This window comes from Felis catus, chromosome C1, assembly GCF_018350175.1.
Source record: "Felis catus isolate Fca126 chromosome C1, F.catus_Fca126_mat1.0, whole genome shotgun sequence".
Taxonomy (NCBI): domain Eukaryota; kingdom Metazoa; phylum Chordata; class Mammalia; order Carnivora; family Felidae; genus Felis; species Felis catus.
Window position 1 is genome coordinate 28,522,171 of NC_058375.1, and position 24,421 is coordinate 28,546,591.

A 24,421-nucleotide genomic window follows, 5' to 3' on the forward strand; every position below is an offset into this window, starting at 1 on the left:
TACCCCCACCCGCATATTGAGTTCCAGAGGTTGTGGTATCCAGGAGCGAACCACGAAGACGTACCCTTCAACCCCCCGATTCCTGACCACCTCCTAGGAAGACCTCAAGTACGGAAACCAAGCCCGACCTCGGTTCCCTGCATCCCCTCAAGCCTCTAGCAGTCCTCTCCTGGAGAAGAGCCACAAGGGGGGAAGGTGGCCCTGGCTCAGCAGAGCTCTGCCCGCCCTGTGCCAGATGCTGGTGGTGGCGCCTCGCGAACCCAGGAGGCCCAAGTCTCCGGCCTGGCGGCAGGCTCCCGCGTGGCCAGGCCGGGCCCAGCCCTGGCGGGCGCGGGCCTGGGCCCCGCAGGGTCTCCCGCACTGCCCAGAGCGCTGCCTACAGGGTGCCTGGGGCGGCCACAACAAAGTTAAAGCCCGGAGTAGGAGTCTCCGGCGAGAAGAGAGCGGAGACGCGGCAGCCCCGGAAAGCCGCGCGCAACCCCGCCAGCCGCCGCCAGCTGCGGAGGGATTTCGGCTAACTTTACAAACCGCTCGCATCCCTCCCGCCACATTCCCGGCCGCGGCGGGCAGCCTCCGTGGCTTCCTTCCCCCCCCTTCCCCCCCAGCCGCGAGGGAACACAAGAGCGACCGGCCGGGGCTGCCCCTCCCCTCCCCCAAGCCACCGGGCTGGATGGGGCACCCCCGAGGCCGAGGGCGGCCGCCGGGAGGAGAGACCCGCCGCCCGCCCACCCCCCCCCCCTCCGTCCTGCGAAGCCGTCCCTCGCGTCCCCGCCGCGGCCGCTGGAGCTGTTCCCCAGGTGGGGGCGGGGGACTGCCGGGAGCGAGGAGGAAAGAGAAGTTGGCGCCTTCCCCCAGGGTTCCCGCTCCGCGGAGAAGCCCGCTCCCAGAACTCGGTCTGTGGCCGGTCGTGCCGGCAGTGGCCGGGAAATGAGCACTCCACTCGGGTTGGGGCTGGAACGCTTCGCTCCTCTCCGCCAGGTCTGGCCTCTCACGAGCGCTCCAAGGGCCCCTCGCCCGCCGCGGCTCGGCTGTCTCCTCCCCACTAAGTGGGGCCCGTGACCCCCGGCTTTGGAACTTTGCCCTGACCGGGCCGACCTCCCGGTGGTCACCCGGCCCCGGCGGCCCGGAGAGATCGGGAAAAATCTCTTGGGATCGCGTTCGTTGGCTCCCCATTGCCGCCCCCGCCCGGGCGCACAGAGACCCCCGGCTCCGGGGAGCCCTTACCGATCCGGATGACGTGGGGCATCCCGCGCGAGTCCGGGATCCAGAAGGCGCACACGAGGAGCCCGGCCCAGTATTCCCAAACCAGACTCCGGAGGCGCCGCCAGGGAGCGGTCATCGTTGGGCGCCGCCGAGCGTGCCCGGGGCGCGGCCGTGGCGGGCTCCCTGGGGCGGCAGCTCTAGGCGCGGGCGCGCAGCAGCCCCCGAGGCGCCGCCTGGCCCAGCTGCCCGGCTCCCGAGCGCCGCTGCGAGTGGGGGGCGCCCCGCGGCGCCGCGCACATCTTACTGGGGGGCCGCCCCGCCGGCGCCCGCCCCGCCCGGCTGCCGCCCACGGGTCGCCCGCGAGCGAGGCTCCTGGGCTCCGCCGGGGCTGCGCTCGGGCTCCGCTCGGACTCCGCTCCGGCTCGCGTCGGCTCGGCTCCCGCGCGGGCTCCCACCTGCCCCGGCTGCCGGGCGCTGGCGGGCGGGCTGCACGCGTCTCCGGCCGCTCCTCCTCCAGCCGCCGCCAATGCTATCGCCCGGGCTCGCACAAAGCCCCGGAGTGGAGTTGCACGCGCGCACACACTCCCTCCCAGCCCCCTCCCCGCGCCCTGCCTCCCGCCTCCCGCGCCGCCCGCCGCCCGCGCTCCCTCCGCGCACTCCCCCGCGCACACACACTTCACACTCACGCCCGCCGAGGCGTACACTCGCGCGCTCACACCTGCGCAGGGGGCGGGGAAGGGGACCCTGGACCCGGTTTAGGGGGACGCCCGGAGAACGAGGATTCTCCTCGCTTCCCAGATGTCCCCATCCGCCCTGCCGCCCCCAGTCCCTTCAACTGCGAGGGCACGGAGCCTGGGAGCCGGGCGTGGAGCAAGGGAGCTGGCACCGCGAGCTGGGCGACGGCGGCAGCCTAGCGGCCCGACCAGCTGGAGGAGACGCGCCCGCCGGAGCAGAGGGACGCGGAGCCCGCCGTCTGCGGAGTCTCGCCTTCCAGCTCCCACGCAGCGGGCGCAGGCTGGACGGCGGCGGCGGGAGACGGACCCGGGAACCGGTTTCCCTCCCTAAGCCCATGTCTCGGGGAGGCAGAGTTGGGGCTGGGGCTCCGGGAAGACAGAATCGACCACGCTGGGCTAGGGGAGCAGCGGGAGCTGGTGGCGGTGGGACGGCCCAGGCCAGACCCTGTGCCTTGGAAGGCAGGACTTGACGACGCCCGGCAACCACAGGGGTTTCGGAGGCAGATGGCTAAATCCTTAGACTCGGAGGGCATCTGAGATGCACCCTGGTACCTACTTCCCACCCGTCTTCCCCCAACTCCCCAACCGTGCAGGAGGGGCTAGTTCCCTTCCCCTTTCCTCCTGAGAACGAATAAAGAGAAACTGTCATTTTCTGTGGGATACAGCGAGACCCATGGGGGGACAAGCTAGAAAGGGTTAAAAAAAAAACCCTTGTTTATTAGCAATAATAAATTTTTTTTCAAGTGGCGCTGGGTGTCGAGGGAAAGGAAGGGCTGTGGAGCGAGTCTAGAGCAGGAGGCTGGGAATTACGCAGTTAGGCGAGTTTAATGACCTTTTTGACAGAGACAAAGCGGTGCCGATACAGTAGATAAATAAACGGATCTGTCACCGGGCAGCGGCTAGGCTGTGTGTGAATTTATTTTTCTCATTTAAATAACTTGATCTATTCCATCATTCCCAATACCTCCCATTTGCCAGCTGTCTGGTAAGAGCATGGCCCCCAACATCTGAAAAGCAAATCTTTGATTTTCTTACAAATAGACTATGAGTCCAGTTCTATCCAGCCCGTTAATTTCCCTGGCTTTTCTTTCCCTTCCGTTCTGGGAGTAGGGCACGTTGGCATTGTGTGGAGATGTGACACTGCAGCGTGGCCAATCGTGCCACTTGGAAGGGGACTCCCTCCCACCTGAAGGGAAGGCAGCCAGGGAGCAGGGAGGAGGATTCCCAGGGCTCTTCTTCTACGAAGGGGAAGAGGTGTGCCATCCTCAAAGACCCAACAGCAAAGAGAGGTTACCGGCTTCCGTCTTTGCCCGAACTTCGGCCTTCCTCACCCGTGCGCAGCAGCGGCTGGTTTCCCCAGCAGCCACTGGAAAATGTTGCCCAAGAGACCAGAGGGAAGGACATGCAGACCAGAGCCAAAGAGACAGCAACTGCCACCTCTTGATAGAGAGCAATGGGCCCCAGTGGGCACCAGCAAGGAGGAAGCGCGGGAGAGGGGAGCCAGAGGCCCCACCCTCCAGGATGAAGGTGGACACCCGTCCCTGTCCCCTGGTTTAGTTGCTCCAAGAGGCCAGAAAGCCCAGGACCGGTCTCTAAGAAAGGAAATTCCGGTGCCCAGATGGGGAACGGAAAGGGGGTTGGCAGGACCTGAACTCAAGGCAATGGATGCAGGGCTAAAAAAGCCTCGCCAACAGTGCCCAAGCATGGTTGGGAGGTGGGGGAGGAGGCAAGAGCCTGGATGCTAATTCTGTCTGGTTATCCTGCAGGCAGCCTCTTGCCAGGAGAGGGGTAGGGTTCAGGGAACAAATGGCCTGGCAAGGAAACTGCGGAAGCAGAAGGGGAGAGGTACGACTCCAGGGGATGAGCAGATCTGGACCCTAGACCAGAACCCTATGCCGGGACAGTGAGAGTGAGGCATGAAAGATGGGGGGCAGGAGAAGAAGGAGTAGCCTTCAAGAAAGCCAGCACAAGAGGAGAGGTACTAGAGAAGTGAATGGATGAAGGTGGAGGGGGAATCTGAGGCCCCCAGGGCACGCTGTGGCCCTGTCCCCTGCAGCCCCCTGGCCAGGTCCAGGGAAGCAGCACAAGCTGGGCCAGGCTTCCTGCCGCATCCCAGAGTGGGCGGGTGTTAGCCGGCGCTGCAGAAGGAGGCTTCCCTCTGCTGCCACGTTGGCTGCGGTGGAAAACAGCCCCCAGCTGCAGAGGCTGTGGGGCTCAGGTCACCAGGCCCGCAGCCCCTCGGGAGCCCCCGGGGTCAGAGGGAAGCGGGCTGACGTGAGCCCAGAACTGGGCCTTATTCTGGACCTCACTGCAAGCCATTTTGTACCACAGAGGTCTCCCCAAACTGACAGGAGCCCGCTCCCTTCCAGGCTGGGGAAGGGTGGGACGCATTACGTCAACAAAACCAACAGCAATGATAATAATGACTGCTAGTATTTATTACATGTTTTCTATATTCCAGACGATGTACTTACTCAATGTACCTTACATGCATCACTTCCTCTAGCCCTCTCCACAGCCTGCCAGGATAGGATCCCTGGGATTTTTACATTTCACCGTAAAGACTCTGAGCCTCGGGGAGGTTAAGAGGTTCAAAGTCACAAAGCTGGTGCGTGACCTTCCTCCTTCCCCCTTCCTCCCTCCTCCCTTCCTCTTTTTCCCTTCTCCCTTCCTCCTTCCCTCCTTTCCCTTTCCTTTTCTCTCCCCTTCCTCTTCCTCCTCCTCTGCTCCCTCCTTCCTCCTTTCCCTCCTCCCTCCCTTCCCCCCTCCTTCCTTTCCTCCTTTCCCCTCTTCCCTCCTCCCTTCCTTCCTCCCTCCTCCCTCCCTCCTCTTTTCCTCCTTCCCTCCCTCCCTTCCTTCCTCCTTCCTTCTTCCTTCTCTTCTTTCCTTCCTCCTTGCCTCCGTCTTCCTTCCTTCCTGTAATACTTGTTGGCCATCACTGCCAGGCACTGTGGGTGAGGACCCAGGATCCACACGCAGTCGCAGTCCTGCCTCTTAAGCTCCCAGGCTCGACCCTTATCCTGTCCTGCTTGGACTCAGCAGGGGATAGGCTCTAGCAAAAGGTCCTCATCACCTCTGCTGGAGGCCCACTGGGGCTTCCGGCTGCTTGTAGAAAGGCTAAGAGTAGAATAGGATCGGGGCCCTTTACTAGAGCAAACCGCGGCGCCCCCAAACCTGCAGCCCTCTCTCCCTGTGGTGGGGTGCCTCTCCACGCTGTCCTGCCACCAGCAGGCACCAGAGCTGGCGGGATCTCAAGCTGCATCTCCTGGGATTGGGAGCCGCCAATCCAGGCTTTTCGAATTGTTGGTAAACAAGTCTACCCACCAGCCAGGCCTCGGCTCCTCACTCCCCCACGAGGCAGCCAGCGCCGGATTTATGAGGCCTCCAAACCTCATTCAGACTAATGCAGCTTTTCATTCCAAAATAAAAGGGGCCGCTGTCTGAAAGGACAAGTGCTCCCGCATTTCATTAACATCCCCGAAAATGGCTGAGCTGGCCCAAGTCGCTGCCAGCGAGATTCATGTCTCCCACTGGCTCCCAGGTGGGGGTTGGGAAGGAAGAAACCCTAGACCTCCGGCCCCTCCCGGCCCCTCCCCGCTTCTGCTGGGGCGGGAGGAGCCTCCCAGGGGTGGCCAGGCGGGCTCATTTGGACGAGTCCCCTGTGTGCGCATTTTGTTTAGACCGATCCACTCCAGCCCTCAATCCCCCCACAATCACGGTGAGTGATGAGGCCCTGGGCTCGAGTTACCGAGATTCATGATCTCCGCTTCCCAGGGAAACCACGGAGCACAGGCTTGTGGTTGCTGGTTGCAGATTCCTAGCACTGGAGTGCCCTCTGCTGAAGCCTGCCTACCTTCGTCTCCCTTCAGGCTGCCCAGCGGCGGGCAGTCTGCCGGCTGGGGGGGGGGGGTGGTGCTGGTTGCTGAAGCCGGGGCTCCAGCCCCTCCTCCAAGTGTCCCACTACCGGCCCTCCCCCCGCGGCTGTGCAGACCTGCACCGGGAGCCTGGGTGCCTTGGTGAGCGTGAGGGGACGGGCTACCTCCCACCATCTCACCCTGGAGGGGGCCTGGACCAGAAGCTGGTCACTGCCAGCCTCCCCTGATCTTTGCCGACTGCTAGAGCAGGGAGGAGGAGGGAGATGCCTTCCTCATACCCGGTCTTTACTTCGCAGCATTCTCTCCACGGCAAAGTTGGTGAGACCACAAAAGCCCTTTAAGGGACACGGAGACTTGCCTCTGGGCCCAGGGACGGGAGACCCTCTCACCACCCTGGGGCCTGCATCCTTCATCCCTATCCCAAGAAGGAAGGAGCACAGCAGCTACCCGAGCCCCCTGAGCAAGCCACAAGCCCCGCAAAGGTTGTATCACCTTAGATTTTTGTCAACAGTCAAGCAAGTTCATTCCCAGTGAAGTCAATTCCTGTGTTTATTGTCAGCTTAACCCGCTGCTGCGAGTTATTTCTCAGCAGTGAGGGAGACAGGTAGACAAGCCACCAGAGATATGTTATTTTACTGACATGTGCGTTTCAGTAGTCGGGATGCAGTTGTGGTAGAGGGTAAATGACACACGGGGATCCTGTTTGTATTTATACATAACAGAGAGGCCCCGCTTCTGGGCTGGGTGCCCATGGGGTTCTGCTGCTAGAGGGAGAGGGGAGGAGGGGACAACTGCCCACAGGAAACTGTCACCTCCTGGGTCCCGTGGGCCTGGTTCTGGGTGTGCAGATGAGATTCACTCGCTCACTGAAGTCACTCAGTCATTCCCTAATTTATTTATGCTCTCAGTCATTGGCCCATTCATTAATTTACTTACGCATTTCTTTACCCATTCATCCACTCATCCATCCATTCAGCCATTCCCCATTCATTCATTCATTCCATCACTAATGACTCACTTAGACATTCACTCATTCATTTACTTAGTCATCTACCCTTTGCTTCAAACAGTCAGCTGTCCGCACATTCACTCATGTATTCAGCCCATTGCTCCATCACCCCCTCACTCCGTTACTCGCATCCACATCCACACTCGTTCCCTCCATCACTCAGTCATTCACGCACTGGGCGCCCACCAGAGCTGGCAGAAACCTGCCTGCTTCTCCTGTCCTCGGCCACTTTGTAGGCGGAGCCTCAGACACAGTCCAACCTCGTGATACAGCCCAGTGTACCCCAGCAGTGTGCTGAGTCCCCAGTCAGCCCCCCAGGCTTCGTGGCCCCTTCAGAGCCCCCCAGTGCTCACTTCTTTCACTGGATCATGAAATTCAGCCACCTTCAGAATTCAGCTCTGGCCTCTGACCCTGGAGATGGTCTGGGCAGTTGACGTGCTAGCAAATCAAAGGCCCACAAAGACCCAGAGCCCAGGGCTGATGATGGACGTAATATTAGAGGTGCCATTTGGTGCCACCACACTGTGCCAGGAGCCACCTTGGCTTCCATTTGCATGATCTCTTTGTCCTTGAAACAACCCAGCGGGAGGAAATGGGCTTCGAGGGGTCAAATAACTTTCCCACGAATAACTTGCTGGAGGCACGGATGGCAGAAGCAAGCATGTGCCTTGGCTCAATGTGATAGGGAGAGAGGGATGAATGAGAAACTAAATGATACAGGAGGGAGTGGACGTGTGTATGAACGAATAAATGAGAGAATGAGCAAACGAATGCATGAATGAATGACTTGCACCCAACAAATAAGAGGCTAAACTAAGCTTCTGACCCAAATTTCTGGACTCCAAGCCCAGTGCTCTCTCCCTTGTTTAACAATTGCTCCCCTCTACCACACCTGGACCTTGCAGGGTATAGCAAGAGGCGGGGGCTGGAGGGGGAGGTGAGGCAAACGCAGAGCATGAAGTAGAGTTTTCTGGAGGAGTGTGTCCCTCAGAGGCTGCACGGAGCCATTCTTGTCTGCACCTGTCCCTCCCACGGGCAGGAGGCTGCCATCATCCTTCCTTAAAAAGAGAGAGAGAGAGAGAGAGAGAGAGAGAGAGAGAGAGAGAGAGCCGCGAAAATCCAATCACTGAGTGATAAGAAAATAAACAAGTGAACTTCTCCAAGTTTGCCAGACTTCCCTGCCCGAGGCCAGCTTAATTAGAGTTGATGTAGAATTTTAAAGTGGGAAAATAATTAGAGCAAGTGGTAGAAAAGAGAGAGGCAGGAAAACATTGTTTTGTTTTGTGTTTTGCTCCTTCTTAATTATGCCGCAGACTGTCTCTCGCATGGATCCCGTCCCAGGTCCACCCTCCGCCAAGATTCCAGCAGGTGGTGCACTGTGTGAGCGTCGCAGGCACACCTGTGTCTCTTTGGCACACAGGTATGGCACTTCTCTGCCCGCAAGACAGACAAGGCGGCAGGCAGCCAGGCTGGGAGCGGAGAGGAGCACGTGCCCTCACACTCGGGAGGAGGACCCAGAGGGAGATGGGGACAACAGGCTGTTGGAATGCGATGCTGCCTCCCTGCTTCAGGTCCAGAGGGGAGTGGTCCTCACCTCTCCATGATGCCAGACCTCGGCTCTGATGCAGACACTCCCAGCCCCCGCCTCTTGGTGCAGGAGATCCCCCAGTAATATGGTCCCTATTCCACCTGGTTCTAGCGAGACATGTTCCTCTAGCAACTGCCTAATGTGGAAGAAATATTGATTGGTGTCTGTGTCCCAAGTAGGGCTGGGGGTGGCCCAAATTCCAGCTGCAGGCAGGTGCTAGAAATCAAACCCACCCCACATCCAAGCTCTCAGGGCTCAAGCGTGCCTTGGCTTTGTTGCTGTTCCTGATGCCTCGTCCATGGAGCGCAAGGGCGCAGAGGTGGTGAGCACCAGCCTCGGGGAGCTGAGCAGAGGCAGAGGCAGCCTGGGCAGAGGAGAGCCGCAGGCTTCTCTGGGGGAAGGAGAAGAGACAGATTCCTCAAGATTTCATTGAACAGAGCTGGGCAGGCCTGCTTCTCTGGAAAGTACGAACTCTGCAACCAGGCAGACTGACTTCACATCTGCCCTGTCTCTTACCAGCTGAGTGCTGCTGGCCATTTACCAAATTTTCTTTGCCTCGCTTTCCTGTCTGTAAAATGGAGATAATCATACCATCTGCCGTGCAAGGTTGTTGCAGGATTAAATGAGTTAACACATGTGATGTGCTTAGAATGGTGCCCGCACACAGTCAGAGTGCCCTGTACTTAGTGACTAACTTTCTCTGCTGTATGGATGCACTGAGCCCCTGAATAAGCCCTGGGAGAAAACCGTCTTTCCTGCAAGGCTCCAGGAGGAAGCACAGTGTGTTTACACATACACACACACTCTCGCTCACACTCACTCGGGCCTTGCCGGGCTCCCTGGGGTGGGGAAGGGCTCAGAAGGAATGCTCTGTGTCAAGGTGGCCCTCTGCTCCCCACCCCTGCTCACCGACACTGCATTATGGAATGCCCACAGAATCTGTGGGGTTGCTGGGGGTGGGGTCTCTGTTCCGCGGGGGAAGAACTGGCTGCCCTTGTGGGGCAAGAGGGCAGCCCAGGACTTCCAAACCAGCTTCCAAGCTTGGAGATTGCTCCGGGCTCCTTCCTGTCCGCCCCTACCAGCCTGGGCTGCCTCTTGGTCTTGACATTGGTGACCTGATCTCCCTGCATCTCAGTCCTGGATCTTCTCATCCCTAGGGGAATTCCCCAGCCTCTGGCCCAAGAAACAGTTCAGGAAATCCTATCTGGGAAGAGAACACCTGCCCCTCCCTCCCCATCAGAAGCTGGGAGCCTTCGGAAGCGTCAGGGAGGGCTCGGGTCCCCAGGCTGTCTCAAAAGCCCCGGAAGCCTAGTGGCCTAGCTGCTAATGCTGCTGTGCCTCCCAGAGGACAAAAGGGATGCAGCTAAGGGAGGCGGCAGGCAGATTTGGGCAGTAGCCTGGACCTGGGATGGGGAGGGGGTGCTGGCTGCAGGAGCCAGCCTCCTGCTCTGTGTTATCTCCAGGCACCAGGAGGTCTGTGTGATGGAGAGCTGGGTTCTGCCAATCAGTTAATCCCAGTCTCCCACCCTCCGCCTGGGTTTGGTTGGGTTGAATAGACGGGCTGGGCAGGAACAGGTGCCAGTGGCCACAGCCTCATTTCTCCGCTTTGGCTTTATGTCATTCTGTGGACTCTGCCTGCCGGGTCCCTTTGCTCTCAAGCAGGCCCGCGTGTCCCTTGCAAGAACCAGGATGCTCAGAGATACCCAGAGAAGCCCAGAGAAACTCCGAGCAGCTTGAGGACAGATGGGAACCAGAGAACAAGGTTCTGATGCCTGTTCTCCTGGGATATGAGGGCATCTGACATGGCCCGCGGGATCTCCATGTCAAGTGCAAGAGGGTCCCTATGTGTTGGGTCAGGGGACTTGGGTCTTTAACGGTCAGGACTGAAGGGCAGGGGGCATGGACAAAAGTTCCACAGCCCATGGTGTGGCGTTGAGGCCCACGCCTGCATCAACATACATACCACTGAGCAAAAAATAGAAACAACTTTCCAGATAATTCAAGGGAAAACACTTTTATGCCAACCGTACTTGCAGCTCCTTCCAATACCTGCCCAGATGTTCCCCTCATCCATGCCTTTATTCTTTTTCCCTGGCGACCCACTGTCATAGGGAGACCAGGAAGGGCTGAGGTGACATGGGGAGGGCTATAGGGTCACAGGGGGGATCCGTGGGGATAAATGGCAGAGGCCAAGGGGCACAGATAGTGACAGGAAGGAGGCAGGTAGGGGGCGTGGGGTCACAAAAATGGACAAGGGTAACATTTGGAGAGTTTGAGGGGACGGATGAGAACTTGAGGGCCCACAGAGGGGACAGAGGGACAAACGAGGGGGTCATATCCAAAGTAGTCACATCCAAAGTCTTGGAACCCAGGCGAGAGTTGGAGAAAGACAGGTAGGAGTCGTGACGGCCCAGGGAAACCCGGAGGGGACAAAGTTGGGAACCCAAGAGGACAAATCACCCCTATAAGGAGCTCTCAGCCTTGAAGAACAGAAAAGCCACAGATGAAGCTGATGGCCAGAGGAGGAGGAAAAGATGAAGACATATCATCTCAAGGTGGCTTCTGAGCAACCAGGCCTTGAAGGCCAAGTTGAACACCTGCTCCTCCTAGGTTCTGAAGCCCCGTCCACACCCGCGCAGAGGAAGCCAGGAGTGGTGTGTGCACAGAGGCCCACTGCGTGCTAGGAAGCCACCTACTCTGCGCCCCTGTGGACCTGCCCTTGAGGAGCTCCCAGGACTGGTAGGGAGCCAGCCTGGACACCGAGCATCCCGTGGGTGGGGCCACATGCTAATTAATGGCAGGCCGCCAGACGCTGGTGCTGTAGGAGCCCTGAGGAGAGAGAGCCCTGGGCGAAATCCAATGGCTTCCCTGGTAAAGATGAGAGAACATTTAAACCCAGCGAAGCAGCCTCAAATCCAGGCGAGCCCTGCACAAGCCGCCAGCAGGATTTCTGTGACTTCCCTGTCCCTTCCCCCCACCTTGCCCATCAAGCCTGCAGTCAGGCTCTGAGTCCCCCCACCGGCCTGCCCCTACCTTCAAGGCAGAGCCGGCTTACAGAATCACCTGGGGAAAACTTTGTAATGCCTTTATTGAGGTGTCATTGACATACCATAAACTTCATCCATTTTAAGTGTACAATTCCATGACTTTTACTAAATGTACAGGGTCATGCAGCCATCACTACAATCTAATTTTAGAACATTTTCATCACCCCCAAATGTCCCTGGTGCCCATTCATCTGAGGGGCTTTGACTCAGTCATTCTGGGGCAGGGTCTGGGAATGTATGTTTGAACAAGTTTCCTAGGGGATTCTGGGACAGGGACGTTCGGGGACATATTGAATCTAAACCACCGCTGGAGGGACCTTTCCAAAATGCAACACGCAAAGAGAGGGTACTGCCCTTCGGTCCAAAACCCTCCGATGGCTCCTAGACCAGCGTGCCAGGGTGGGGTGGTGACAAGAAACAGATAGCAATCCCAGGCATTATCTGTGCACGCTACGTGCCAGGCACGGCTCCTGGCACTTTGCAAGTGTTAACTCCCTCAGTCCACACGATTCCCCTATAAAGTGGGTGCTGCTGTTCTTTCCACTCTGCTGATGAGGAGACTGGGACACGGTTAGGAGGTGGTGGAACCAGGTTTTGAATCCAGGCAGCTCACCCGTTAGACCGTATCACACTGCTCTTCGTAGAAGAGAGCATCTTCCTCCCTGAGATTACCCCCATGCCTTCCCGCTCCCCCACCGGTCCCCACCCCTCCCTACTCCAGCCCAAGCAGGCCACCTCCCCTTTCATGCCTTTGAGTCTCCGCACAAGCTTTTTCTCATACCTAGATCTTCCCGTACCCTTCTCTCCACTGGGAATTCCCAGTTACGCTTCAAAACCCGCCTTCAATGTCAGCTCCTCTGTGATCCTTTCTAGTGTTCCCCCAGACAAAGTTGATGGCTGCCGCCCGTGTTTTCCCTGCACTTAGTACACATCTCAATTAAGGACTGGCACTCTTAATGCTGCAACTCGTGCTGTGTCCCCGTCCCTCTCCCCAACTTGACTGTGAGCTTCTCTAGGGCCGGGGCGGGGGCGGGGGGGGGGCGGGCAGCGGCTGCTTCATCTCCGTAACCCCACTGCGCCTGCGTATGTGAAGGGAGGGCCCGGTGAACAGCAATGGCCCAGCCAGTACCGAGCAGCTGTCCCACCATCTCCGTTCAGCCCCAGCTTGAGGAGGGTCCTCTCCCCGATGCAACAGGCCCTCCCCTCACTGGCTCAGAGCCGCCCCTTTTAAAGCTGCAAAGGACAACACGTGTCAAACTGCAGAGGCGATCCTGGCTTAGCCTCCTCTCTGTCCTGAGCACTACCAAATGCTCTATTACACGGTGGGCACTCAAATGCTTGTATGAAGGAGTGCGTGCGTGAGAGAGTGAGTGAAGCCTCATCCTCTGGGTTCCCAGACAAGGACTCTGTCTGGCTCATGTCCTCATTCCATTTCAAGATGCCTGGATCTTTCCTAACTCCTCTTATGCAGGAGGTTAATTCAAGTGCTTTCCAGCTTAGCAAGCAATAAACAATTTGGTGTTGCAGTGAGTTGTTCTGCGTGTCATATTTATGGATCGGAGGTGGGGGAGGGGCGGGGGGGGTGTTATTAAGTTCAGTGTAACAAGGAATGTTACATGGCCTTCCTTAATTACTTTCCTCCCTTTAATTAGATGTGGAGGGGAGGGGTGCCCCAGGGAGGGGGTCTGAAAGTCACTGCAGACAAGAAAGGTGTTGGCAGCATCCTGCCACCTGATAGGACAGCAGTCATCGGTGGGGGTCAGATGGAGGTGGGGGGCATCCCATCTCCAGAAGGGACGGCCATCATGCATTGTTTACTCTTTGCTGTGTCTCCCTCGTCCTCTGCAAGAGCTCTGTTTTCCGCCCCATTCTTTCTCTTCCAGTTTCTCTCCGTCCACCTGCTGGGAGCTGTTCCAGTCTTCTGCCCGCACATGCCCCTGTCCCTCCTGACTCTACTCGGAGGTCACAGGATGAGCTGTTGTCTGTGACACACGCACCCCTTTGCCGTGGTACAGTGGGGGGGCCTGGGTACCTCTTCCCTCAGCCTGACCGTGAGCTCGTGGGTGAGGCCCCCTCCCCAGCAGAGGTCTATCATTATGCCCCCATCCTCTCTGGAGCACCGCTAAATCCCCCACCTGGGGGCATCCCAACCAAGTGATCAGGTGCGCAGGCACCGTGGGAGGTGTTTCCCACTGGTCTCATTGAGCCTCTTGGCCGCTCTGGGAGACACTGACCATGAGCCTTGGTGAGAGACTGGCCCCATACTGCACAGCCAAGGGGTAGTCCCAGCCAGCGTCTGAGCCCCTCAAATCTTTCCCTGGCACCACCGCAGCCTGAGCTGCTGTAGAGTTCCTGCAAACTGAGAGCATGAGCCACCGCTTCCCAGAACGGACCAGAAGCCACAGGGGCAGCCAACACAGCTGCTCTGGCTGCATCAGGCATCTGACGGCAGGGAGGGCTCCTCCAGGACCCGGTTGATGGGGACCCGGCGGGGCCCACCATTCCTCACGCAGGCTGGCTTGCCTGTGCCAAGCCTCTTCCTCCTCTCCCCACTGCCTGTGGGGAGACGGGCTCCAAACCCAGCCCATCTGCTGCATTTTCCCGAGACTCCCGAGACGATCCAATTCCGCACACCAGATGGGAAATAGCATGTACATTTCGGATGGTGATTAGTGTTTTTGTTTTTTTCCCCAAACGCTCGCGTTAATGGAGCTCCTTCCTGAAAGTAAATTGGAGAGCCTTCCGTTTGATGGAGTCTGGCCGACCTCCACCTCCCTGCCCCCCACAAAGGCAAGCATGGCTTTCCCAGGAAGGGTTTGCAGGGGCCTCGCCCGCCCTCTTCCCCTCTGCGCAGGCCACCGCCTGCACTGCCCAGGGCCTCCTGCTCGGCAGAGCAAAGCAGGGCAGAAGACAGGCCTGCCACGATGCAGAAGGGCTCCGTGGAGCCTGGCGATTTCCAAGACAAATAATTCCAGGTGAGGGGCCTTCAGAGATGGAGAGACAGGGCCAGCCAGCCAGCCCTCCCTGAAAAGATCATCACACCTCCATGAACTCGGACTCGACAAGGGAAGTAGGATTTGACAGATGAATCTGGACTTTGCTCAGGGCATATGACTTGAGAGGAAGTTCAGATATGAAGCCAAATCCTTAAGGCCTAGAACGTAGGTCTTTCTACAATGCATGGTACATAGTAGGGTCAACAAACGTTTGCTTGCTTGCATGCTGAATGAATGAATGAATGAATGAATGACAAGATAGACAAATAAAAGCATTTCTGTGCATGTAGTTATATACAACCCTCGTTTTCTTACATATTTGCAAACTGACACATGGACACACACACACACACACACACACACACACAACCTCTCCCCCCAAACCAAGGAACTAGAATTAAGAAAATACATATTTCATACAATACTCACATATTTATACTGTATACATATATAAGCACATTTATATAGCATATATATTACAGAAAAGACATTTTGCAGGACTTCCACGTGTTGCCTTGCTTAGTTTGGGCCATAACTCTGAAAACCGTAGTGTGGTTTCAGAGAGGCCTAGTAACGTGGACAGGGTCTCATAGAGCATCATCATCATAGAGCAAGCATCAGAGGATATACTTAGGTTCTGGTAGAGCTGACTTTGAAGGGCACAGGAACCCAGCAAAAGGTTTTTAATAGGAAGTGATGAGATCTAGCTCATGCTTTTAGAAAGGGCTCCACTCTCCCAGGACTGGGTGAGCCGGGGCCAGAGAGCCTGGATCCCGGGAGATCAGTTAGGGGCTCATGAGTGGAACAGGTGTGTGGCGATAAAGCCTTGGCCGAGGATGGCGGTGGTGAAAACAGAAGGCGACATTTCACAGGAAGGAGCCACAAGCCTCTGTCACAAGGTGTGAGGGGTGAAGGAGGCTGGGAGGGCAGCCATACCAGTCTCTAGCATGCTTAGGGCTGGAGGGAAAACCGGGTTTGGGGAAAGGAGTGATAAGGGACAATTTGGGACCATCGGGTTTGAGAGGCACAGAAGTGATCCATCAGAAACAAAGCTTTAGAGCCTGGAGAAGAGATCGGAGGTTGGAGGTATAGATCGGAGAGTTTTATCCTCACGGGGGAAGAAAAGAAGCTATGAATCAGAATGAAATCCCTATACGAGTATAGACTCAGCAGAGAAGCAGCCCGGAGGTACCGTTACCCAGGCAGGGAAAAGAATCTGGAGGCAGGCGGGCTGAGAATGCACATACACGGGCAAACACACGGGTTTGTGCTTTTATGAAACCCTCGTGCGCGCGCGCACACACACGCTGTGTTATGTACACATCAACATGCCCACACGTGCGTATACACACACGCACATACAGATACGGATCCACACGTCTTCATAAGTGTACAATGACTCATACAACCAGATGTGGCCAGATGAGTGCCTGGGGCAGAATCTCTTGCAAAGCGAGGTGAGAAGAGGCTTGCGGATGAAGGGAGGGAAGGAGACTCCTGTCTCTGCTCTGGGGCCTGAACAGAAAAAGCTAAGGGAGCAGACAGCAGGCGATGGCTCCCAGCGACTTCGTCTTTCTCCAAGGCCCCGCACTCACCGTGCCCGTGGCCTCCCCTGGTTCTGGTCCAAAGAACCCAGAAGAGCGGCTTCATCACACGACAGTGTCTCCCAGTGCCTTTCTCACTTGGAATGTGTGTGTCTCGTGTGCCTATAACTGGGACATTTCAGTGTGGAGGTGCCAGACTGGCAAGCTGGGCGCCCCTCCAACTCCACCATGTAGGTGGTGGTGGCTTTGCTCATGCTTAGGATGATGGAAGGAGAAGGCTGCTGTTTGGAACGGATTCTGCTGCCTCAGTCTTAGCAGGTCAACCTAGACCCGGTGGCCTCAGCCATCATGTGTCTAGCTCTCCAAGACACAGGAAAATCAGCCCGCTGGCTGTCCAGTCCCCCTCCCCAGAAAGCCCACTCATGCTTTCTTGATGGTCGCGGATTCAGGTAGGAACAGAGTAAACATCCTTTGCTCTAGGGTCTGGGAAAACCGGCCTGGGGGACGGCACAACAAGACAAAGGTGATTAGACGCAGGAAGGTTGGGGTGGCTCCTCTACTTTCTCTGTGGGCAAGAGCAGGGGTGGGGGTGCTGAAGGGTCAGCTGCCTCAGACCCCCTCCCACCAGCCCTTTCTTCTGCCCTCAGGACAATGACTCGGAGAGGCCAAGGTGCAAGTTCACAGAAATTCATCACCTTGGGTCTTCTCAGGCATTGCCAAGTCTGGCTCGGGGTCCTTCTCCCACAACACGTCAGTTCCGTTGTTTTTCACGAGGAAAAGGACATTTCTCGAATCATTAGAGTAGGGCTTTCATAGTAAAAATGCTCTCCGCTATCTCAGACAGGCTGAATGTCTGGCCTAGAATTCAACATGCATCAAGAGGCTTAAAAATCTCGGTGAGTATGTAGGGATGTGTGTAACCTGCGAGCTTCGTAACAATCCTGCGCAGGAAGCAGGAGAGGTGTGAGCCTCTGTTTTGCAGATGAGGGAACTGGGGACTCCAGGAAGAGTGTCGTCGGTGAGTAAGCAGCCAAGTGACAGCACCAGCTTGCGTGTCACTGGCATCTGACAGATTGGATTTGAATTCCAGCTTTGCCTCTTGGCTGTGGGAAGTCAAGCAAGTTACTTGATCCCAGTTTCCTCATCTGTAGAAGGGGATAATGGTAGCTACTCGAGCAGTTGTCTTGAGAATTTGAGGAGATAAGGCACACCTTGCACACGGCATAGTGCTAGGGGTAGAGAAATACTCGGCAAATCTTAGCTCTTAGCTGGGACTTGAACCCGGTTCTCTTGACTTCGGGTCCGGTGCTCTCCGTGTGTGGTACTCTAGCTTTCTGTGACGCAGCAGGTCCTGAGCAGGTCCTTGAGGGTGTTTAGCTGGGTTTGGAGGTGCCTTTCCAGCCACCCTCATCCAGGCATGAGGTCAGAAGTCAGGCCAGTGTGCGTGCATGTGCAGACATGTGTGCGTGTGTGTGTGTGTGTGTGTGTGTGTGTGTGTGTGTCTCCATGTCTGGAAGTCCAGACTACTGTCATCTGAGTTCTGTGCATGCATTTCACTAATGGAAATCACAGAGTGGCTGAAGAAGGGAGCGACAAGGCCACGCTGAGTATCACAGCCAGAGCCCATGGTGCCTTGCCATTAGAGTTAATGCCAGGCTCATGAATACCGGATGAATGTGCTACCCAGACCAGCCACTTAGGCAAAAGTGGGTCTGCTTTCCTGGGAGACCATTTCCCCACCCGGGGTTGGCTGGGAAAAGGCCCCTTTCCTCTCAACCCACCTCCACCCACCCTCTCCCCACCCCAAGGTTCTCTGTGGGGTCACTGATAGCCATCTGGGCCTTCTGGGAGACTGTTTAAATTGAGAAGCCGCAGGCACTTCATGCGATTGTTTTTCTGGTGCCTGGTGCCGCTTGTCTGCTCTCGCTCCCCTCCTCCTTCCCAACAGTGCCTGCCTAATTACACGGAGGGGCTGGGGGCTGCTGCAAACCCACTTCTGGCTTCGCAGCAGCCTGGCTGTTCCAGTCCCATCTCTGCAAAAGCTACAGTCCCTATGCAGGAGTACATCTCTGGGAGGAGCTGAATGGGGTGCTTCCAGCCAGGCTGGGTGGCCCGGGCAGGTAGAGGAACCCTCCTCGCCTGGGGAAGACAAGGAAAGGGGAGCCTGCAGCTGGGTTAGGAAAAGCTGCCATGATGCCCACCATGGAGAACCCAGCTCCATTCTGGAAATAAAGAACGTTTCTGGAACAGTACATGTTGGGAATAGGGGGTGGGGAGTGAAGCTGTATGGCCCACAAACCTACCAGTGGGACATCAACTATCAAGTCCTCCTTACCCAGAGACCTTCTCTCTAAACACCTAAAGAGCCTCACACAAGGGCTTACTGTCTCACCCCATCTGCATCACCCCTTGGACTGAAGTGGTTTTTTCCCTGGTCATTAAAATGCAAATAACCCCAAGAATGGAATCCAGTTCAGTCTCAGGTGCTCCTGAAAGGATCATGTAATTTCCTGAAGGCAAGATGGTTTGGGGCACAAGGTTGCCATCCGATGGGCTGAAGGGTAGGGGCCGGGGGGTGGGGTGGTGAGGTGCAGGGGTGGGTAGAAGCATGTCCAGGACCTGTGGTCCATTCAATTCCTTCTATAATGCCCTGAGATGGGAGGAGACCTGAATTCTGACTCAGAGATGGGATGCCTTCCCAGACACTCACAGGATACTGACCTCTGCATATAGGGCTTCTCCCCCTTCTAACTATGAAATTTAGTAAAGGAAAACCTCACTGAAGTAGATTGTGGAGCTGGAAAGGGAGGCTGGAGGGGGGAGCCATACCATTCAATGTCAATTTCAGGAAGAATCCTCAATTACCGACCCCAACCGAAGAATCATTAACAGAAAAGAATCAGCAATTACAAGTCCCAACAGGGAGCAATGTACATTGCATTTCCTTTATGAAATCAACTACCCCAGCCACTCAGCCAATGAGAAACCGTCATCCTCCTGAACTCTTGCTTCTCTCCGGCTGACTTTTCAAAACAAGCCTTCCCACATTCCTCCCTCTTCTCCATAAAATAACTTTCCTCTCCTTTATTTGTTGGTCTTGCCTATGGTTTTGGCATAGCTTGCTTGTCCTGTATTACATTTCTCTTTTATCCCCAAATAAACCAGTTTTGCTCATAAAATAATCAACAGCGTTGTGTTTCAGGTTAATGTAACTTCCTTTAAACTCACACCTGTAAGGGGCTGGCTCTATAGAAAGTCTTTATTTTCCCTCCTACCCTATTTATCCATTTTACCATCCATTCATCCATTCCTAAACTTAATAAATTGATACTGAGTACTTACCATGGTGGTAACACATGGGCAGGAGCTATAAACACAAGGTGAATGACACCAGTGCCTGAGTAGCTCTCTGTTGGTTACGTGTCCAACTTGGGCTCAGGTCATGATCTTGCGGTTCATAGGTTCTAGCCCCATGTTGGGCCCTGTGCGGACAGCTCAGAGCCTGGAGCCTGCTTCAGATTCTGTGTCTCCCTCTCTCTCTGCCCCTCCCTCACTTGTGCTCTGTCTCTGTCACTCAAAAATGAATAAATGCTTAAATTAAAAAAAAAATTTAATTACACCCGTTCATATGGCCTCTAGCCTCATGGAGCATGCAGTCTGGCAAGAGAGAGAAGAACAAATTGTCACTTAAGTAAATAATGCCAGACAGTAAGGAGTGTTTTCAAAAGAAAGGTCACCCACTTCCCTAGAAGTGATAACAGGAAACCTGTATTGAATATAACACTTGGGGGGCCTGGCAGGACCATGGGCATGACTGTCACCTCCTTCCTCCTAAATTGTATGCTTCTAATAATGCAGCCCAGGGTATCTGGAGTCACCCGGGTCCCTCTTGCTCTCACTTTCCCTAGGAAGACAGGCTGTGACACTGGCTGTGAACATGCATGAAAGGAAGAACCTAGGACAGGGTCCTGAAATGAAGGGATGGCGCTGGCCAACAGAAAGAGAGAGGGAGCTGAGACGGGAAAATAGCTGTATTGTGAAAATACATAAAGGCAAACCTCATTTAGAACGGGGTCAGGAGCTCACACGCCCTACCACTGGAAATCCATTGCAGACCCAACAGAGAGAGAGACAGAGACAGAGAGAGACAGACAGAGACCTTTTGCCTCTTTATTATCCTAGCAAGAGGAAGGCAGGCTTCCTCCTCCCCCAGCAACAGCTCAGCCAATGACAGACCGTCACAAGTCAACCAATGAGAAGCCACTTCCTGCTCCCAGGTTCCTCCAATGGACTTTTTGATAGCAGCTCCTCCCAGCTTCCCGCTTCCCTCTATCAAAGAGCTTTGCTTTCCTTTCTTTCCTGGTCTTGCCTGTTGTTTTGCCGCAGCTTGCTTATTCTAGATTGTAATTCGCTATTCTTGGATGAACTCACTATTTTGGTAAAATAACTGGCAGTTTGCCTTTTAAGGTTAATGGGATGAACGTCGAGTCAGGGGCTGGCGGGGAGATGGAGGAGGAAGGCGGAGAGATGGCGTCGAAAACTGAAAACTGCAGAGAAGGGCCCCAGAGAAGGAGGCTGGCCTCGGAGGGGAGGGAGGGGCAAATCCAGGGTGAGAAACAGCCGCCTCCACGACCTTCTGCTGGTCGTCCATACATACGGGTCCTGAGGATAGGTTGCTGGGGTGGGCCAGCTCACTCAAAGGGCTGGTGAAGGCGACGTTGGCTTTGTAGGTGGCCACGTCACTGTCCCTGCTCCACATGGAGAAGTCCTGCCTTTCTGCCACCAGGATACGGCGAGACGAGGGCTATTCACCCCGTTCCACAGAAAGAGATCTGAAGGCTCCAAGAGATCTATAAGCCAATAGTGGAGGCCAGACACCCTGGTTATCCCAACCCCACGGCCGAAGTACCGAGCATGAGGCAGCCTGTGGTTCCTGGGGAAGGATAGAGAGAGGACTTGGCTGCCTGGCCTCCTGGGACCGTGACAGGGGGCAATCTTAGCCCAACCTGAAACTTCTAGATGTGATGGAATGAGATGACCCACAGTGGCCAGGAGGTTGTGGGGAACAGCAAACCCTATTATTCCAAAGGAAAGGAGAAGGCAAAGGAGGGGCATTCTCTGCCTTTAGTCAAGTTACTGCTCTCCTTGGTCCACCCTTAGCATCAGGCCACACCTGTCCAGACCCAGCTACAGGAAATGTCTCCAGCAATTGACAAGATGGGCTGAGCCAACTGTAGTCTGGACCACTGCAAATCATCAACTTTGGTTTAGGAAGTTAAAGGAAAGTGCTGGCCAGATAGAGAAAGAGGCTTAGCTAAGATCACACAGCATACCCATTGCAGAGTCGGGGCCAGGTAGCTTGCATCATGTGGTTGTTTTGTGGCCTCCCTGCCCCCCACCAGAGGCCACCATGAATACCACCATCTTTGTCAGTGGCCAGCTGCCAAGGCCTTCATCAGAATCCCCCTCAGCCCACGCCTGCCCTGGCAGATGGGAGGGCCCAGAAAATAATCAGTAATATTCATTAGCAGAAAAATAGGAGCCACCAGAATCACGATAAAGAACCACTATTTATTGAGCACCTACAATGTGCCAGACCTGGGCTAAGTGCTTCATACACATCCTTTTAAGTAACACTTCCTTCGATGTGTCTGTAAGGCGGGTACTATTATACCCTCATTTTACACATGCAGCATAGAGAGAGTACATGATTTATAGTTATTTCCTGCTAATAGTTATTATTCGTGTTACTAATGATGCTGGTTAATGTTTACTAAGCACTTACTACATGCTAGGCATATGGATTACTGCTTCACGTGGACCAGCTTGCAATTCTACCAGGTCAGTAGTAGTATCGTTTCCATTACAGGGAGGAAATGCAGGTTGAAGGACGAAGGTTAGCGGCCCCGGGATCACCTGGCTTGCAAACGGGAAGGAATTCGGATTTATTTGATTCCCAAACTCTTGGCTTTATATTCTTATCACGGGCTTCATAGGCAGCCTTAAAAGGATATGCAAAACTTGGGGGATCTGAGCAATTTTCCAGAGAAAGGATGAAGAGGCTACACCCATTTTCCAAAGCAGTTCATGACGTCGAGGTCCCCGGCGTTCACCCACTCTGCACAGGGCTGCTTCTGTGTGCACCTGCAGCCAAGTGGCCACAAGCCAAGAATCCCGGAGGAAGGTTCCCCACAAGGGAATTGCCAAGCCCTAGCTCGGGCCGTCTCTGGGGCACCTAAAACCCAGGAGCGCCCCATAGATTTTTATCCACCCTAACTCAAGATATCTGTGTCGTGAAGGCGACTGTCCCTGTGTGTTCCTGATGGCAGCAGGGGGCACTGGATGTTCTGAACTATTGCGAGCCCTAACCTAGACACTTGGCCCCTGTGACTGCCAATGCCAGGGAGATAGATCATTTAATCAATAGTAACCTACCCCTGGCTAATGGATATGAAAAGAAGAAGCTAGCCTTCTGCGTTGGAGCATTCATAACTTCTCCATCCCAGCGACTTAATTGATCAACGAATTCCGTTTACTCCTGAGTGATCATTGGTGAGCGTGTCATAGTTTCCAGTCCCTCGCCAGCACCCCCCCCCCCCAGTAATAGCTCATGATTGCCTGAACTGGCGGCTGGCGGTGGGAGCGAGGCTGTACAAGATAACTGATTGCTCATAATTGTCAACCAAATTGCATCCATGGTATTGAGCTTCAAAATGGACCCAAAGAAGCATCTCTATTGATCCCTTCAGGTTACAAACAAGAGGCGACTGGTCCTCACACCCGGAGACTGGGTTCGCATTGATTTTTGTTCTTTTTCTCCCTTGAATTACCTGCAGTGGAATCCGAGGGCTGATGTTGAACCCGAAATTGTTCAAGGTCTTGCTCTTCGGGAGGTTGTGAGAGAGGGGCACTCAGGGACCACTCAGACGCATCCACACCAGCTGGGAGCTCTGCTTCCTTGCTGGAAGGTGGCCAAGGGCAGTGCACTTCCTCCGACCTTCGCCCCCTCTGCCTCCGTGCCTTCGTGCACTGCCTCCGACAGTGGCCCCCTCTGCGCCCTCCTGCATGCACAGTCCTGGGGCCTCTCTGCCATGGGTCCTCCACAAACCCCGAGCTCAAGGGGCTTGAGGGGGTCAGTAAACGGCCTGTCATACAGCTGGTGCTCAATAAACATCCACCGGCTGAATGTCCCATCAAAACTGGCAGGCAGTGGGCTCTCCCGGCATGCCCACATTTCCAGATATTTGATGGCACAGAGACTCAGGCTGTGCCACATCTGGAAAGTAAACATGGTAACAGTGATTCCAAACAATCCCTCACATTTTAAGAACAGATTTTATTGTATTCTCTCAAGAACCCTACAAAGTAGGTGCTTTTGTTCCCCCATTTTACAGAGACGGAAACTGAGGCACAGAGAGGTCAAGTCACGTGTCCAAAGTTGCCCGTTCACTGGGAAAGCCAAGACCCAAGTTTGCAGGTGTCTGATGTGAAAAACACACATTGCTGTATCCCACCGTCTCCCGGGCAGAAAGACGGCCCCCTTGCTAAGCAGCCCGCCAGGTGCCAGGCACTCTCGGCCCTGCTACCCACACAGCCTTCACCTTCATCCTGTGAGGCAGACGTTATCACCTCTGTTCACCAACGGGGAACCGGATGCTCAGGAAGGAGACGTGACTCACCCACAGTCACACAGTCACTAAGCGGAAGAGCCCTGTCGCTCCCCGGCGACATGTCCCCAGAGACCTGTGCTTTCCTTAGTAGCCAGCCGCAACGGCCGCTTCTAGACTCGGAATACACAGCAATGACGTCAAAACCCCACGTCACACCCAAGACTCACCGCACACACCCCACAAACAGTCCCTTTGCTCACTGGACGGGGATCGCCGGCCACTCCCATTTCACAGGCGAGAAAACAGACACACCGGAAAGTTAAAACTGCTTTCCTTAATTCTTCGTCAAGGCATCCTTCGGGCCCATCAGGTTCCAGGGAAGTTTTCCTGCCAACAGGCAGGCTGGAGGCGTGGACAAGAAATGAGAGCTGGCGGGCGTTAGCGATAGCCTGAGCTCCAGAACAGGCAGCAAAATGCCCCGCTGACCGATCTCCATTCGGCATCAGATGGAGGGTGTCTTCCAAGAACCCGGGGAGCAGCCTGGAGTTGATTTCAGAAGTCTGGGCTCGGCCCCAGGCCGACAACCCTGCAGCTTGGCAGGGCAACAGTGAGGCGTGGGGCAGAGCCCGCTCAGCAGGCACCCGCTTAATGAAATCACCAGCTGGGAGGTGAGTGGCCAGCCTACCCTCTAGATCCACCTTCGCGGCTTCCGGGCCCCTCTGCCCTCCTCCCGCTGGGTGGGCCCAGACAGCAGCTGTCTCTTTAATAAACGGCTCAGCCAGTATGCTTCAAAGCCCAGAAAGCATGAGAAGGGC

General features: G+C 55.6%; 1 protein-coding gene across 2 annotated transcripts in view; it reads right to left on the minus strand.

The window, feature by feature from the left end:
• Positions 1 to 1,433, minus strand: part of GRIK3 (glutamate ionotropic receptor kainate type subunit 3) — a 230,466-nt gene extending 229,033 nt beyond the window's left edge. Inside the window, exon 1 of one of the 2 annotated variants that reach the window (XM_003989866.6) lies at positions 1,225 to 1,430. In XM_003989866.6, coding sequence (XP_003989915.2) covers positions 1,225 to 1,339 — 115 coding nt within the window. In that variant the 5' untranslated portion in view covers positions 1,340 to 1,430. Of the gene's footprint in view, positions 1 to 1,224 lie in introns of both variants that reach the window. The other variant, XM_019836667.3, reaches the window with a different exon arrangement.
• Between the last annotated feature and the right edge of the window lie 22,988 nt (positions 1,434 to 24,421).